Source organism: Rissa tridactyla, chromosome 3, assembly GCF_028500815.1.
Source record: "Rissa tridactyla isolate bRisTri1 chromosome 3, bRisTri1.patW.cur.20221130, whole genome shotgun sequence".
Taxonomy (NCBI): Eukaryota; Metazoa; Chordata; class Aves; order Charadriiformes; family Laridae; genus Rissa; species Rissa tridactyla.
Window position 1 is genome coordinate 36562421 of NC_071468.1, and position 15517 is coordinate 36577937.

General features: G+C 39.3%; 1 protein-coding gene across 3 annotated transcripts in view; it reads left to right on the top strand.

The window, feature by feature from the left end:
• The first annotated feature begins 592 nt into the window (after positions 1-592).
• Positions 593-15517, top strand: part of RMDN2 (regulator of microtubule dynamics 2) — a 58933-nt gene continuing 44008 nt past the window's right edge. The window contains exons 1-5 of one of the 3 annotated variants that reach the window (XM_054196195.1): positions 593-671; positions 4356-4822; positions 12338-12533; positions 12831-12933; positions 14983-15043. In XM_054196195.1, coding sequence (XP_054052170.1) covers positions 4368-4822; positions 12338-12533; positions 12831-12933; positions 14983-15043 — 815 coding nt within the window. In that variant the 5' untranslated portion in view covers positions 593-671; positions 4356-4367. Of the gene's footprint in view, positions 672-3634; positions 3790-4010; positions 4030-4355; positions 4823-12337; positions 12534-12830; positions 12934-14982; positions 15044-15517 lie in introns of those variants that run through there. The other 2 variants (XM_054196194.1, XM_054196196.1) reach the window with 2 other exon arrangements.

Consider the following 15517-nt stretch of genomic DNA (forward strand, 5'->3'; position numbering starts at 1 on the left):
TACATCTTTTCAGCTTTTTTTTTTTTTTTTAAATGCCATGGTATCAGTGACCATTTGTACTTAGCTGAAATTGCAGCACTAGATCCTATCAACACACTAAATAAATAAACAGATGGTTGTGTGTGCAGTTGAGCTAATGAAGCCAGGTTTCCTATCAGGTTATATCTTGCAGTTCAGCTCACTCACATCTAATAAAATGTAAGATCTGCTTTAGCTTTTCCTGTCCTTGCAAAATGCTTTTCTCCTTTGTGGATTCTCAGTTGTTTAAGAAGGCATGAGCCATCTTCTCTGTAGCGGGGGCACTAATTCGGGGCTTTCTCCTTTAAAAGATCAACTAATTCAAAGAATCTTGTCAGAAGTTAATTCCTCTGTTGAATTTGACTGAGATTGGACAAAGATTCAAAAATACTGGAGAGGATGCAGAGCTACAGTTACACTTGCACACACACAGACATAAAGAGAGCACAGTTACAATAACTTGCCTCCTCTGGGAACTATGCTAAGCAGTATATCTTTATTTGAACAAAACAGAAAAGATCAGTGTGCTATTACCTGTCTCCTTTTAAGTGCAATTTATTAATTTTTCATTAAGGGCACCAAACAATTGTTCTGGGCAAGAGCAGCAGAGAATATTGACAAGTCTGACAGTGACTGCTTCCCTTCCCTTTTAGGTAAGATATAATTTTGTTTATTTTTATAGAAAAAGATCCTGCAGAATTTGATACGACTTGAGAGAACAGTAGGATTTCTGGCAGGCTGGTTGCAAGTGTGGTCAAAGGTACTTAAGCTTTCACAATATTTGGTGATTTATTAACAAGGTTTGATTATACGCTTACAAGACAACTGCTGAAGTAATATGTATGAAGTGTTACTAACACATTAAAAGTTTCTGTATTTGTTACAAGCAGTAGATTAATCTCTAGTTGGGGGCGGGGGACATTTCAGAAAGAAGAGCATACCGTGAAAGAAAATTTACACAATAATAGCAGCTAAATAATTTTATGTCAATTGGAAAATATGAATGCCTTCCATACAGAAACGAAACCATTGGTAAATCAGGTGACATCTTGGCTGGAGATAGCATGTATCCATTACAATGTAATGGTTCTCTCAACTATTGAACACAATTGCTCAATAATAAGATAACACAAAAATACTGTCCAAGTTCAAAATTTCCCAAAAGACCAGTTAAATTACACAGCCTGGTCTTACTCAAGTAGTGCTGTAAGGAGGCTGGTGCCCTGTGCAGGTGCGTCAGCGTTGCAGCTCTGGTGTGCTGAGCTCATCTCCAAACATCTGCCTGGGGCCAGGGGTGGAGGGAGGAAGGATGTTCACAGGGTCTTATTGTGCCCTAAAGCTGCTGACCTTCATTAAACTTGTTGGAACTTTGGTATCTTGACATCTTTCTTCTGTCAAAATTGGCTGAAATTAAGCTATGGGTTCAGGAGCTACGACTGGGTGGAGAAAGGGTCATGGTATTGCCTGACAGGAGGACAGCACACAGACAAGCTGAGGACATAAACTTTGTCTCCTTAGGAAGTAAGGCTACAAGTACACCAAAAATACTAAAAATACACGGGGCTAACCATTTTATAACAGATGGTGGTCTGGACTTGCATGTTTTTTAGGACTTCAGGTACAAAGTTTCTTTTGAACTAGGAGAAAAAAAACACATGCAGAAGAACAGCAGTTTTCTAAAAACAGTTCCTTTCCGTTTTGTAGAACATAGGTCAGATTTAGGCCAATTTAATTGTGTCAAATCTAGGTAAATTCGTGTTTAGTTCCCCAGCTTGGAAAGCTGTTGTGTTCTGTCAGGTTTCTACATGCATGCAGTAACTTCTGTGCTTCTGCATTGCTCTGCCTTGGTAATATGGCCACAGGTGAAAAGCAAATAAGGAGTCTGGGACCAGACAGGTGACCTGATTTTCATGGTTGCTATGCATCCAGGCGCTTGCAGACAGCAGTTCTCCTGGGCCTTTATTTTTGAAAACAGGTCCCTTGTCTAAGGTCTGCAGCCTGAGAGAGCCACTTCAGAAAACTCACTTTGGTCTTTGGATCCATAGTCTTTTGGTTCAGCTCTGTGCTGTGTTTGCCCTCCGATTAATTCTCTTTTAAAAATCCTTTCCTGTTTTAATTGGCTTATAGAAAGATTTTTGGCAGATGGTGTTGAAAAGTGGGAATAAAAACAAAGGTTCTCCAAAAAAATTTTATTACTATTCCTGAAAATTTGAAATACTATCAGCATGGATAGTAGTCCATTCACATAGTCCTGTCCCATTTTAAAACGCTGATGGATTAATGTAACTTAAAACAATTACAGCAAAATTTATTCTTTAAAATAATTTTATTTTAGTAAATTTTCTATAAAATTGGAGAGATTTCCATCACCAGTTTAAAAAACTCAAATCACAAACATATGAACAGATTATACTTTTTTTTTTTTTGTAACTAGGAAAACTGTAGAATACTGAAATAGTATTAGTTTTTCCATCTTAGCAAATTTCTACCTTTCTCTCAGACTGTAGTTTGGTCTCGCATAAGGCTAGTTTCATCCTCAGGTTCTCAGTGGAGAATTAGTTAGCAGCTGTAGTTATTTTAAAAAAAAGTCTTTGTTTGAAGATAGACATTAGACTGATTTACATTTGCTAATTTGCAGTAAGACTGAAAATTCTTGAGTTCTTGGTAGCTGTTTAAGGTATTTTTTTTTAACAGCACTTTGTTCACTTTTTAAAGGTAGTTACTATGTTTTTTAAGAACTACATTGTGCTGCTTTGTTTCTGAGTGATATGGCTGAGGAAAATTCCAGCTGTTGAGGAGCAGTTTATTTCATTGCACAGGTACAGTGGTTTCCTTGAGCCCTCACACAGAATGCGAGGTTTACGCTTTTAAGTTCTGGCGGGTTTTAAGTTAAGTTATGCTTTTAAGTTCTAACCACCCTCCAGAAGCCTTCAGGAAGATGAATGGGCACAGCAGGTTGTTTGTGATGATCCTTGTTCCATTCAAGGCCAGAAATAGGAGGCAGCTCCAGAAAGAAATACTGTCATTAAAGGAGAAAGAAGGGTCTTATGAGTGTCACTGGTAAAAGTGATGTCTCAGATGGGACGCAGGAACAATATCTCCCACACCCTCTTAAACCCAAGTTGCTCTGTGATTTTGGGCAATCCATAATGGACTTTGGTGAAACCAGCTTTGGGCCCTTAGATGGCTAAAATGGCAATGAAGCTTTTGTGCCAGGACCACTCCTCGTCCTGGTGACTGGGTGGAGGGTTCTCCCTGATTTTGCAGCTTCAGGTCTCCACTAGAGCAGCGGAAATCCTCTTTCTCTAGGGCCTAGAAGTAGCAAAGGTTAAGTCAGTGAAAACAAGCACCCAACAGACTGAAGAGAGACACATAACACAGGTAAATTTGCGCTTGCACAGCGCACTCGAGCAATGTCTGAAGCAGGTGCAGCAGGCGACGCCCCCTCCAGCCCCCACCGCCCAGCGGGATTCCCACAGCTGCGGCCCACCCGGCCTCACACCCGGAGGCTCCGGTCCCGGCCAGGCCGGAGGTCCTCCCCCCCGTCCGCCCTGGGGCTAACAGGGCTACAGGGCGGGCCCGGCCCGGCCTACCGCCCTCGTCCACAGGCCAGCGGCCTGTTACCCGGGCGGCCCGGCTGGCGTCTGCGGCGGAGGCCCGTCCCCCTCGATCCGGGTATCGCCGCCCCCTGTGCCGCGGCGGGAGAGCTGAGGGGCCGCGCGGCGCCGCGCCTGGCCCGAACGCGCTCCACGCTCCCGGACCGGCCCGCCGGTACGTAACGGGGGCGGCGCCGGGCCCGGGGCTGGCGCTGCCGCCGGCGGCACCCCCCTGCCGGGGCGGGCTGCGGGACGGGCGGTCCCCCCCCGGGGAGGTGACGGGGGGAGCTCCGGCAGCTCCTCGGGGCGGTGGGGCTGGGGCGGCGGCGAGACACCCCTGCGGGCGGCGCGGGCCGCGATGCGGCCCTGACGCCTGGGTTCCCGCCGCTCTGCGGCGGCGGAAAATTAAGATTATGTGGGTTTCTCGCATTTAAAAAAAAAAAAAAAATCCCAAGATGCGGGGAAGGTTAAAAGTGAAGGCTGCGGTCGTGCACGCGTATCAATGCAGAAGTGTGTGCCCCTCACCCCCCGTTTCCTCCTCCCCAAACCCAGAACCGTCTTGTCTTTGCTGTCATAGCACATAGCTTTTCATTGCAGAATCTGCTAGAGTTGTATTGTAACTTTGTATATGCAGCATGTGCCAATTATTCTAGCCTACACTTTTGTGACTTAAAAGCAAAGTCCTTTGGGTAGACTGGGAAAAACATCTTTAACTCTGTTATTGTTGTCTCACAATTTTAGGAGAGCGCAGAAATGTCACCCTTCGAAAATAAAGGACTGATACTGGGCATAATGGCAGGGACTGCTGGAATAAGCCTGATGCTGATTTGGTACCGTAAGATCCGAAAACCCGCTGCAGCTGTGCGTATACCTGCATTCATAGATGTAGGTAACAGGCTTAATTCTGTGGGCTTGCAAAATGAAGCTCCTAATGAGCAAGGAGCAGTAATGGTTTTGCATGGAAGGCAACTGCAGATACTAGAAAAATTGAATGGCTTGCTACTAAGTGTGGACGAACTGAAGAGAGAGGTGAAATTTCTGAAAGAAGCTATTCCAAAGCTTGAAGAGCTTGTTCGAAATGAGCTTCAAGGGAAGGGAGATGTTCAGAGAATTAGCCCATCACACAGAGCAACGAAGCGGAGAAAAGCTGAGACAGCTTCTGGTGCAACAGAAACTACCAGCTCTGAGGAGGCCGAAAGTGAAGGAGGGTAAGTCAATGATATTTTTTATATACTACAGTACACATACAGTGGAAATTGCATCATTACCTATGTGAAACTTTGTATTGTAAACAGAAGCCCTTTAAAAGTTTTATGTATATTTTATATTTCTCTATATTCAGGGGGAAAAAACAACAAAAACAAACCAAAAATTCAGAGTAGTACTTTGTCAGACAAAACTCTGTGTGACCATCCCTGAATTTGCACTGTGGCTGAACTTGGCTTAATGCCAAGCGTAATACAGATTTTTTAAAAGTGCATTTGGTAACAAACTGATGCAGTATTGCTACATAGCTATGCAATGAGAGGCAAAGTTCACAATAATGGCGTGATTTTAAAAGTGCTTCTAGTAAGAGAGTAGTCTCATGTCTCTGACAGAGTTTGTTCAAACTGTATGAATGCTCTTGTGCTTTTCGGGATAGTTATCTTCTATGGGCCTTAAAGATGAGTTATTACAGTGTTCTGCATAAAGGTATTACAAGCTATGAAAGCTACGTCCAAATGCAACCTGTACAAATAGCAGTATGTTTATGTGTATTTGCTGTTGTATACACTGTCTGGTGGCTTAAAACGTAATCATGAGAGATTTAGGGTACAGGCTCAGTAAGGTAGAAAGTTCCTAGTTCTGATCACATTTTGTAGTCCCACTGTGGTTAATGGGGTCGTTTATACGCATGAGTTGAGGAACATGCTGAAGGATCAGATGTACCGGGAGTCCAGGAGAAGGACTCTTTTTTTTTTGTCTTTTCATATGTTACCTAATATACCCTCCAGTAGTAATGTGAAAATGGTGATGACATTACTCTCCTGTAATTGCAACTTTGTTTTGATATAATCAGATTAGGTACTTATATGCAATTCAATAAGGGTATGTTTATCGCAGGTAAGTTTTTTGAACCATCTCCTCAGTGTGTTATACGTAGTAGCGTAGGCAGTAAATTACAGCCTACTAGTGTAGGCTGTAAATTGCCTATCTTAAGTCACAATTTTTCTTTAAAGATATATTAATTAACTGTAATATTCTGAACACAGCAACATGCTGCATATAACAATTAATGAAACTATATTTTTGAGGAGTTCTTCCACATTTATTTTCAGTTTCTGTGGGCAGAATTTCTTGTTGTGTTACATCCCAGCAAAATGCTTCACAAGTCTTAAATTTTGATACCATATTTTGAGACCTGTCCATTCTATTATGAACTAGTTCTTTATTTTTTTCTTGAAGTATTCAGTATTGGCAGGGGTGTTCAGAGACATTCCCCCTTCATATGGTGTAGAAACATTTCAGTTCTATTAGTTTGATTGTTTTATCCATTAGTTGGTTTGCCTTTATTATTACGTGCCTTAGTTGGCCTTTACGTTATGCATAAAATATTTGGAGATGTAGATAAGGCTAAAGGACTGGTTTATGAATCATCAGGTTCACAGACACAATATAGGCGTTATTCCATACCTGGCATCTGAGAAGATCCCATTTTCTGGTTAGGAGAGCTGTGTTGCTGTTTGAGAACTAACCAAGGAAACTTGTCTGTTCGTGTTCTTCTGTGTGACGAAGAAGCTGATGAGATGATTCAATACAAGTGATTATAGTGTGCAAGAGCTTTGACTGTGTCCTTAAGAGAGGCCTTCTCTGACAAGTATTTGTATACAGTCAGAAGGAAGGAAGATAATTCAAGGTTATAGATAGTGTTAGTCATTTGGGTATATGCATTTCCAATGCTATTTTTAATCCCTTTTGAAAAGAGGTGGGTTTTTTCCTACTGACACCATGTACTTGAGGTGCTTGTTTTGCATACCTTCTCTAAACTTAAGATAATTTTAGTTCATTGAAGTATTTTTTTTTCTGTATTTGTTTTTCTTCCCCTTGCAAATTGAAATAGATTGTTAATCCTAATGTGTGTACAGTTGCAGTGTATATAGCTTTTTATGAGGTTTTGTGTAACTTTAATGACAGTGGTACATATTCTGTGAGAGTTTGCTATGAGAGACAACACCACCACTTTTTTTTTTTCTCCGTTAATGAGCATCGACACTTCATGTGCTCTAGGTATAATACAATGTGCATTGTTTTATACTCTTGAGGTGAATTCCACACACAATAATGCATTCAGTTGCTAGTTTGTGCAGTATAGAAATAGTTTTGTTACAGATTAAACATTTTTTCACTTTCTGTATCCTATCTAAAGTACATGCAACGTGTTTCACTGCCTTAGCAGTATTTTCATGATCTAGAAGATAGGATTTTGCTTATGTTAAGCTCTTCTGGTTTTAACTCACAAATGGGTAGATGCTGGAAATTGACAGATAAAGTAATCTTAAGATTTTTATGAACTTGTGCTGGATGACTACAATGGTTTCAGAATTGTAAACTTCTTCCAGAATAGCTTTTTATACTACTTTGTTTTTTCCATAAAGTATTTGAAGCTGGCAGTCTCTTATGTGGTCCTCACTGCTTTGATCCGCTCTGGTCATATTCTCAATGTCACTGTTGCTATTCAACACCTTGGGAAGAGAAGCTTCCTATTTTGCCTTTCAAAATTATGTATTTCTGTAAGTGGAAAAGTATCACATGCTTTTTCAATAAACGAGATACATTTTTACATAATAACAGATAGGCTGAATGGAAGATACACTGAATGGACGGGACATTGATTGAATGGTAAAGAGCCAGGGTTTCTAGTCTGTGCTTTTCTGTATTCTGTTCTTAATAGTTTGTTTCAGTTTCCACCATTTACTAGTGAAAACCTCAATCTTTAACATTTGAGAATGTGTAACAAGCACTCATTCATTTACAAATACAATAAGTTGTGTCTTGATGATCACCTGGGATGGAGAGTGCCCCCTCATTCTCCTCTTTGTGATTTTAAAGGTGTTTCCTCCCTGATACAGCAGTGGTGAACCATTGACATTAGTGTCATGTTTGGCATCAGTCTTCAGCTGGCCTGGCATCCAAGCTTTCCAAGTTACATTTGGCATCAGTTACAAGAAAGATTCACTGTAGTAAATCCTTTTCCTACAGATGTTTTATTTATAATTTTTCCTTGAAATAGTTTAAATATTCATCAAGAAGAAGCGTTTTCCCTGCCTGCTTCTGAGTGTCACTTCACTTATCGTTTCGTCATTTATTTTTGCTGCCCATTTGTTTTCAATGGAACCCTCAATTGACCGAAGAATCTGGTTTGCCAAACTTTTCCTTGAGGGCCGCTTATCGTTACTGATGGGCTTACTACATTCTGCTGGGTCATATAGTGCAAATTTGATCCAGATCAGTCTGTGACATATAATCACTTTTCTATTGAATTAGCTGGTGTGGATGAGATGGTGTTTGTGTCAGCTTGTGATTTTTTTTTAAGTTGGCAGGGAGACAACAGATGATATTTGATCTGTCTAAAAGCTAAAGTGTTGTGAACAGATGACACCTGGTTAGGCCCACTGTCTGCCAATTTACAGGCAATCCAACACAGTTTTTGAACCAGCAAAGTGAATTTATACCACAGTGTTGTTTTATACCATGTAGCTCAGTTTTTTCTTAATGCAGTACTAGGTGCCTGGATTTACTGAACAGCTTAAGCACGGTGTGATGAATCTCCAGAGCAGTTTCCATTTGTTCTTTGAACTTTGAACAGTCCTTTGTGATCCAACCGGCTCCTGTTGTTTGGTCGTTGCTTCTCACATTCTCATGTTTTTATCTTTTAAATAAAATCTGTTTGTAGTAAAGGTGAAAAAAAGTTGGCACTGACTGTAGACATTTTTAAAGTACTTCCATTTTCTCAAATATCGGTCAATGTGTTTATCACATATAAACACTCTCTTTTCTATTTATCATCTGATAAAACCTCCTGCAGGAAAATACCAGGTAAAATTGCAGGTGTCAGTGTTATTATATGAAATCTTTCTAAAACAAACCATAATGACTCTTCCTCATTTTTTGTAAATTTCCCTTTTGGAATAATGTCATCAGCCTGTAGACTCTTTGGAGTTTTTAAACTGTGTTAGAAAGAATCTCCACTTCCGTTGGTGTTAGTACTGAAGGGCTTTTTTATAGCATTGCTCTTCATAACATGCTTTTCTAGAATGAGTAGATGTATAAGCCTGTTAGCTGCTGTGTTGAAGTCAGTTATCAGGCTCTTCTTACCGTAGTTTTATATTAGATAATATCTGTTACATTCTTATTATGTCCCTAAGTAGCTGGAAGGACTTCCTATCTTGTAATAAAACTGGCTTCAGTTAAAATTGGTGAAGTACAGCTTACCCAAGTTGTTAGGAAAAACCCTATCTGTTTATTTTTTAAAAGTCTGTATTGCCTTCTTAACATGTTATGTTTTCATGCTTAAAACATTTTGGTTATGATAAGGATCAAATTTAGAGAGCTATTAAGAAAATGAATGTCATCAGAAACAAAACAGAAAAATATTCTTTATGCCTAGTTTGCAACAGTGTTTGAAGTGATATTTAGTGTTTTATACTTGATTGAATTATCTTGGTGTCATTTTACCCCTGTGACTCCTGAGCAATGTAGGAGTTTGCCTGGGGTGTGTGACTAGTGAGGTGGAAACTCATCACAAATAAGTCATGAAGCCCTTGGCTGTCACCTTGGTGCTTTTTCTGTGGAAAATACCGGGAGGCAGCAATGTCAGCTCTGGAGCCAAACAAGAAGAGACAAGGAAGAGAGAACTCTGAAGGCACTATGAAATTACTTTTCTGAGGCAAGAAAAGAAAAATTTAGAGGAATGTTGATACATCTTGGGGATAACTGGCATGCCCAATCTTAAGCACTAGCAATTGTTTGCACTCCCTTGGACACTTTGGTATCAGGACATTTAATTTCTGTCCTTTCCATGAAAAACACTATTCACTTCAAACCAAACCTGGAGGAGATTTTAAGCATTTTGTTTCTTTTGTTTGAGAATGGCATTCTTCTCTGGTGGTTGTGCAGAAACTCCTGTCCCTTAGTGTAGGTCGGTGTCTTCTCATCTATGTCAGCAGGCACAGGGTTGTATGGTTTGTTACAGTCCCTAGGAATTACTGGCATTGCCTTACACTGAAAAAAGTTGCTTACTGGTATTTTTCACTTCCCACAGGTTGTGTTATAGGTATTGTTTTGCCTTCTTTAAAGCATGCAGTCAACAAGTAAATTGAAATTTATGTCATTCTTGTCAAGGCTTAAGATGGTCTGCTCCACATTTTAATTCTCTGAGGATTCATAAAGCAGAGAAATAGAGGAGGTAGGAGAAAATTTCCCAGGATGGTGGAGGTGAGAGGGAGTGGGAAAGAAGTGACCTGTCCTTTCTGCTGTTTCTCAGCACAAATGTGGCCTGGAGACCATGTTTCTGTAGGAGAGGTGGGAAGAGGAAAGAATTGCTGCAGTACGATCTGATCTAAAAAGATTATTCTTCCATGATATTTTATAATTAGCTCTGTATGGGTTCACATCATTTGTTAGATAGTGACCTACTTCACACTTTTTCCATTTGAGTCTCTCAGTGAATATTCTCATGTGACTTACCTGATGTCAGATGAATTTGATGTTTGGCTGTGACAGTTTGATACATTGCTGCTGGAAATCTCTGCTGGGCTTGTTTGGAGTGACAGGGCTTGGCTGTCAGCCCAGCCTTGGCCTTTATATTTTTGCTAGGATTGTAACATTTTCTAATAATCACTTTTGTCTGTTTGCTAACATTGGAACAGCAGCGATCATAGAAATTTTAGCAGATGTTCATGCAGCGAAGATAAAAATGAAAACATCAACATTGACTTCCAAACACTGATTCCTTACTTTCATATATACTTGCTTAGGCAGCATTTGATGCAGTGCCCAAATTCCTGTAACTAAGGAGTGTTATGGTTGCAGTATTTTATGGGAATTTGAAATTGCCTTTACTGCTTGGTTGTTGCACTTTATATTATCTAGTGCCCTTATTTTAGGTCAGTAATTGCACAAACCATCTGTGCATTTAGGTTATGTATGCAGCAAAAAGATGCCTCCCTCCCACCTAATCCCTTGCGCTTTTGGCCAAGTTAGTGCTCTTACAAATGCAGCCTATATATGATGTAGCTCTGTACCCACTTCAAAATAACTATGGAAGAACAAGATGCTATGTTTTTAAAGATGCTTCAGAAACCCAAAATAAATGGTCGGTGACTTACAAATAAAGACTCTGCAGGATACATCATAGGATGTGTCATCAACTTCAGTATCAAGATTATGTAAAACAAATCTGTAGGAATCTATGAAGTTCCTCTGCTTTGCTCTGCTACGTGTTGTTTTTCAGTTTGAACACATGCACATGCTTTATGTACGTATTGTTTTATCCAAATTTTTGACTCATCTTTCCCATATTACCAGGTTAATTTTGCAGTGAAACTGTGATGCCACATCTACCACTTCTGTAGCTTGATAAGCAGTTGTACTTGTTCGTTTACAGGCTGTAAGTGTATCTGCTCGTGTTGTAGTTCTGGCTACTTCTGAAAACAATGTACTGAAAACACAATATTTAAAAGCCATGATTATTAACCTCCATTTAGATTGCTAACATTCTGTAGTGCTTATATTTCTGGAAAAAAAATAGATTTTATATATTGTGACCGTCAAGGCCTACTTCAATTATTCACTTCCTTAAGGTGTATAGTACATCGCGTGCTTTTTCTGCTCCTAGTTACCATTTTAAAAATCTCTGAACCTGGCAGCTAATACTTTTACATTATTATTTTTCATCAGAAAAGTGGAAATGCAGAAGTTTAGGCTTTTCTGTCCATTTTTAGTACATAAGCAAAAAGCTACTTTTTAAAAATAATGCCATTTATCTGCTCCTATATGAAATTGGAGGACCCTAATTTATGCTCAGCACTTTGGACAGTAAGGCCACCTGCTTATCTCTGCACGGTATTTAGGCTTTTGTAAATATTTCTTTGTCCTTGATTGCCTTGTGCTGGGTACTTGTGCACTAAGGATAATGAGTTAATATAAGCTCTTTCCCAGTTTCAGATACTCTGACCTTCAGAATGTTCAAAAGAAATAAGTAAAAGAATTGATAAAAGTGATGTTACTGCTTATAGTTAGATCTTAAAAGTGTTTAACAAAACATGGTACAAGTGATTCTTATAGCACTTACGTTTTGATTAGCAAGCTCATTCCAGTTTCAAAAAATAGAGGTAAAGAGTTGAAGAGACCTATTCAAGATTACAGAGCATGTCTTAATACACATAAATGATTTAAAGTGTTCTGCATTTGAAACAGAAGGATACATGTGTTTCTAATATGTATCCACATTTTTTAATGTGGTATTAGGCAGCAGGATATTACTCGCCTGTTATGTTTGGAATACAATTGTGCTGTCCCTTTGAAGATAAAGGTTTTGTAATAATAAGCTTGATACCACAAATAAAAACTCCTTTAAGGTTGGACAACTGGAAGAAATTGTGCTCCGAGACTTTTGCATTTGAATTTAACAATGCTTTACCAATATTTTTAGAAAAGATCGTGATTATTTTCTGTGGTTTTAGTTATCTTACAGCTCATACTGATTCTGAAGGAGACTCTGAGGAAGAAAAGGGGTGTATGAAATCACCCGATACCATTGTGAAATCAGCAGAAGAAGAAGAGTTATTTAATCTTTTACAGAAGGTGGACAATTTGCACAAGGGTTCAGAGGATGATAAAAGGGAGGGCTTCAGACTGCTGCTTGAGAAAGATGATGAGGTATTAATGGTAAACTTCATATTATGTTGCCATTAACTTATGATTTGCATTACTTTTAAGAACTTCTTTAACACAATCATTAAAACACGCACAGGAATGGAAGATGAAATTTCATGTGTATTTTTAAAATACAGTGAAAAAGAAATATTTCACGATGGTGTCAATATTGAGGTTGGGTGAACATAGAAGTTTTATTATTTATGCTGTGTTCCGATAACCAGCTTTAAGCATTATGAAAGGAAACTGTTTAAATTACATTCTGATCAGTTTAATCACCCTGCTGTCCTCTACTTTCAGTATGAAAACTGTGTGGACTTTCTTTGGAGAGTTGCACGTGCTTATGGAGATCTATTTGAGCTGACTACTGATGCTGAGGAGAAGAGGAAATATGTTACTGATGGTAAGCAGAGGAAAATTTTTTCTGTAAAATGCCATCTGAATGTAGTGAAACATACTTAGAACTTAATGGTTAAGTTTTCTGATCCAAGCAATTTACAATCCAATAAATGGGAGCGTTTGTACTGTAATAATAATGTTTTGCACAATAAACTGCCACAGTATACAACTTCAGTCCATTCTTTCCTCACTGGAGAGATACAAAATCGGTGAAGAATAAGTATTGTGGGTCACAGTTGAAGGCTGTTGACTCTGGATGGTGCCTTAAAATCCTGTATTTTGTTGAGAATCAGATGGATACAGAATGTGAAAAAAGACAGATGCTGTCAGTGCAGTTTCTTAATTATATCTTTGGGAGAGTGAGAGGAATAAATAAATGTCAAGGCAAAGTCAAGGTTTGTTTTTCTGCTTTCCTGTGGCAAAGGAGCACTCCTGCATATCAGCAGCCTCTTTTGTGATGATGGTGGTGGTGAAACTTAGTGAATCTGGAAAAACTGTTGACCAGAAACAGAAGTCATGTGTGACAATAGATGTTGTTTCCAGGCATCTCTCCCCATGTGTCCTGTTTGACAGCTTAACCGCAACAGGGTTCTGATTTTCCTCTTCCCAGCGCTCTTTCTTTGTTGCTTTTAAAAGCATTGCCCTTTCTTTCACTGTCTGAGTGCATATTGGCTAGAGGTACAGTTCACATTCCCTTCTTTGTTTTGGGCCGCCTTCTCTTTATTACAATAAAACCTACATCTTTTCTACCTGTGTCACTCTCCTCCAGCCAGCACACTGTTCTTACAATAATCCTTTTTGCCCGTATCTGGGAATACTTCTCTCTCTCCTTTCTTCCTCCATTGCCTCTCCCTTTTTTGCTGCGCCAAATTCAAGTTTTCTAAGTGGATTCCAAGCTGAGTTTATGTTGTCTTTTGTGACTATTTTCCCATTTTCTACTTTTTTCTGTCAGCAGTGACAACATCACTGACAAATCAGTTTCGGCTGCCCTTTGTCATCTTTAAAGATGCCTTTGTGCTGTCATTACATGTTCCATAGCCAATCTCAGCTTGTCCAAGGTCCTTTTGTCATCTAAATACTCATGAAGACTTGCACTGTCTTAGCTACTTAATCAATATGGTCTTTGCTTTAGTAGCAACTTGGCTTCTTTGTATGGAGATCACCCAGTGCAGTGAGGATCATGACACAAACTAAATTACAACAGTAAACTCTGTTGTTGGATCCATTGCTTTTACCAGTATTTACATGTAGCTTCAGCTGATGAAAGATAATAGCATAGCAAAAGACAAGGCGAGATAAAGAATGATGGAATGAAATTGGGTCTTAGGTGTTGAGTAACCAGCCTAGTTTGGCTCATTCTCATGAAACGGTGGGTGGCGGCAGCCTTTTTCATCTCAGTTTTTGGAAGTGGTGCAGAGGGATTGAAACTGCGGGAGAGCTGGCAGTAGTTTCATGGGTTTTTTTCATTCCACTGGGTTGGAGGACTGTGTATGCTGTTCTTTGTTTTTATGAAGTTAACTCGCAATACAGAAATGTCAGTGTGGCTTAATTGATTGCAGCTGAGACTTTGCAAGCAGCAAGCATCTCATCTGAGCTCCTTACTGGGAGCATGGGTTTGATCAAATCACCTACTGTCATCTTTATTCGGTTAAAAGTGGAACTTTGTAGAAGTCTGTGCTGGAAAGGAAATTCAACTAGTTTATTCCCATACCCAAGACAGGAAACAGCTTTGCTGGTTCTTCTGACAGGTGCTTCTCTAACCTGTCAGAAGGGTCTTCAGTCTTACAGACAACACGGCCTCCTTTGTCTGTCCAGTCCAATCCTTCCCTGTTTTAGCTGCATCTGAATTGGATTTTAAGAGAAAATACTAAAATTGCACCCATATATATATATATATGGACATATTTATATATATACGTATGAGGATGTTTACAAGAGCAGGAAGCAATTTTTTCTTTGCAGCTAAGATATATCAGGTTGCTTCGTTCTTGGGAGTTGCCTAAAACGTAAAAGGGTACAATAAATCCTTTAATATATTGTATTCCGTTTACAGGAAAGATTAAAGCTGAAAAAGCTGTTCAGCTGGATGCCAGGAGTGCTGAAAGCCATCAGTGGTAAGTTTGAGAAACTGTGCATTTTTGCGAAGTTATATGTATTTATCAAATCCAGCAAAAAAACCCCAACTGTCTTTGGCTTTACATAGTGCCCACAGCAAGTTACATTTATCATGCTGCAGTCTGACATAAATTTCAATAATTATTCATTAATATCTTTTCATAGTTTTATGGAACTCCAGTATCATCAGTTGCAGCTAAAAGCTACATTAAAGTATGCTGTGAAGCATTTACTGTAGCATGTGAAACAACTCAATAACTGTACTTCAGTGCATACCATGAAATGTAGAAGGGAGTATTTGCTTAAACCAGTATATTATTGCTCAGAGAAGCCATAGTTTTCCGTTTACCTTCTCTTTCAACACTTGGCAAAATAATGTCATTTGACCTCGTATTTTGCCCTTTCTTTTACTTGTAATAATCTAAATTCTAATAATTAAAAATAGACAATGAGAGGACTATGGAAGTTTCAAT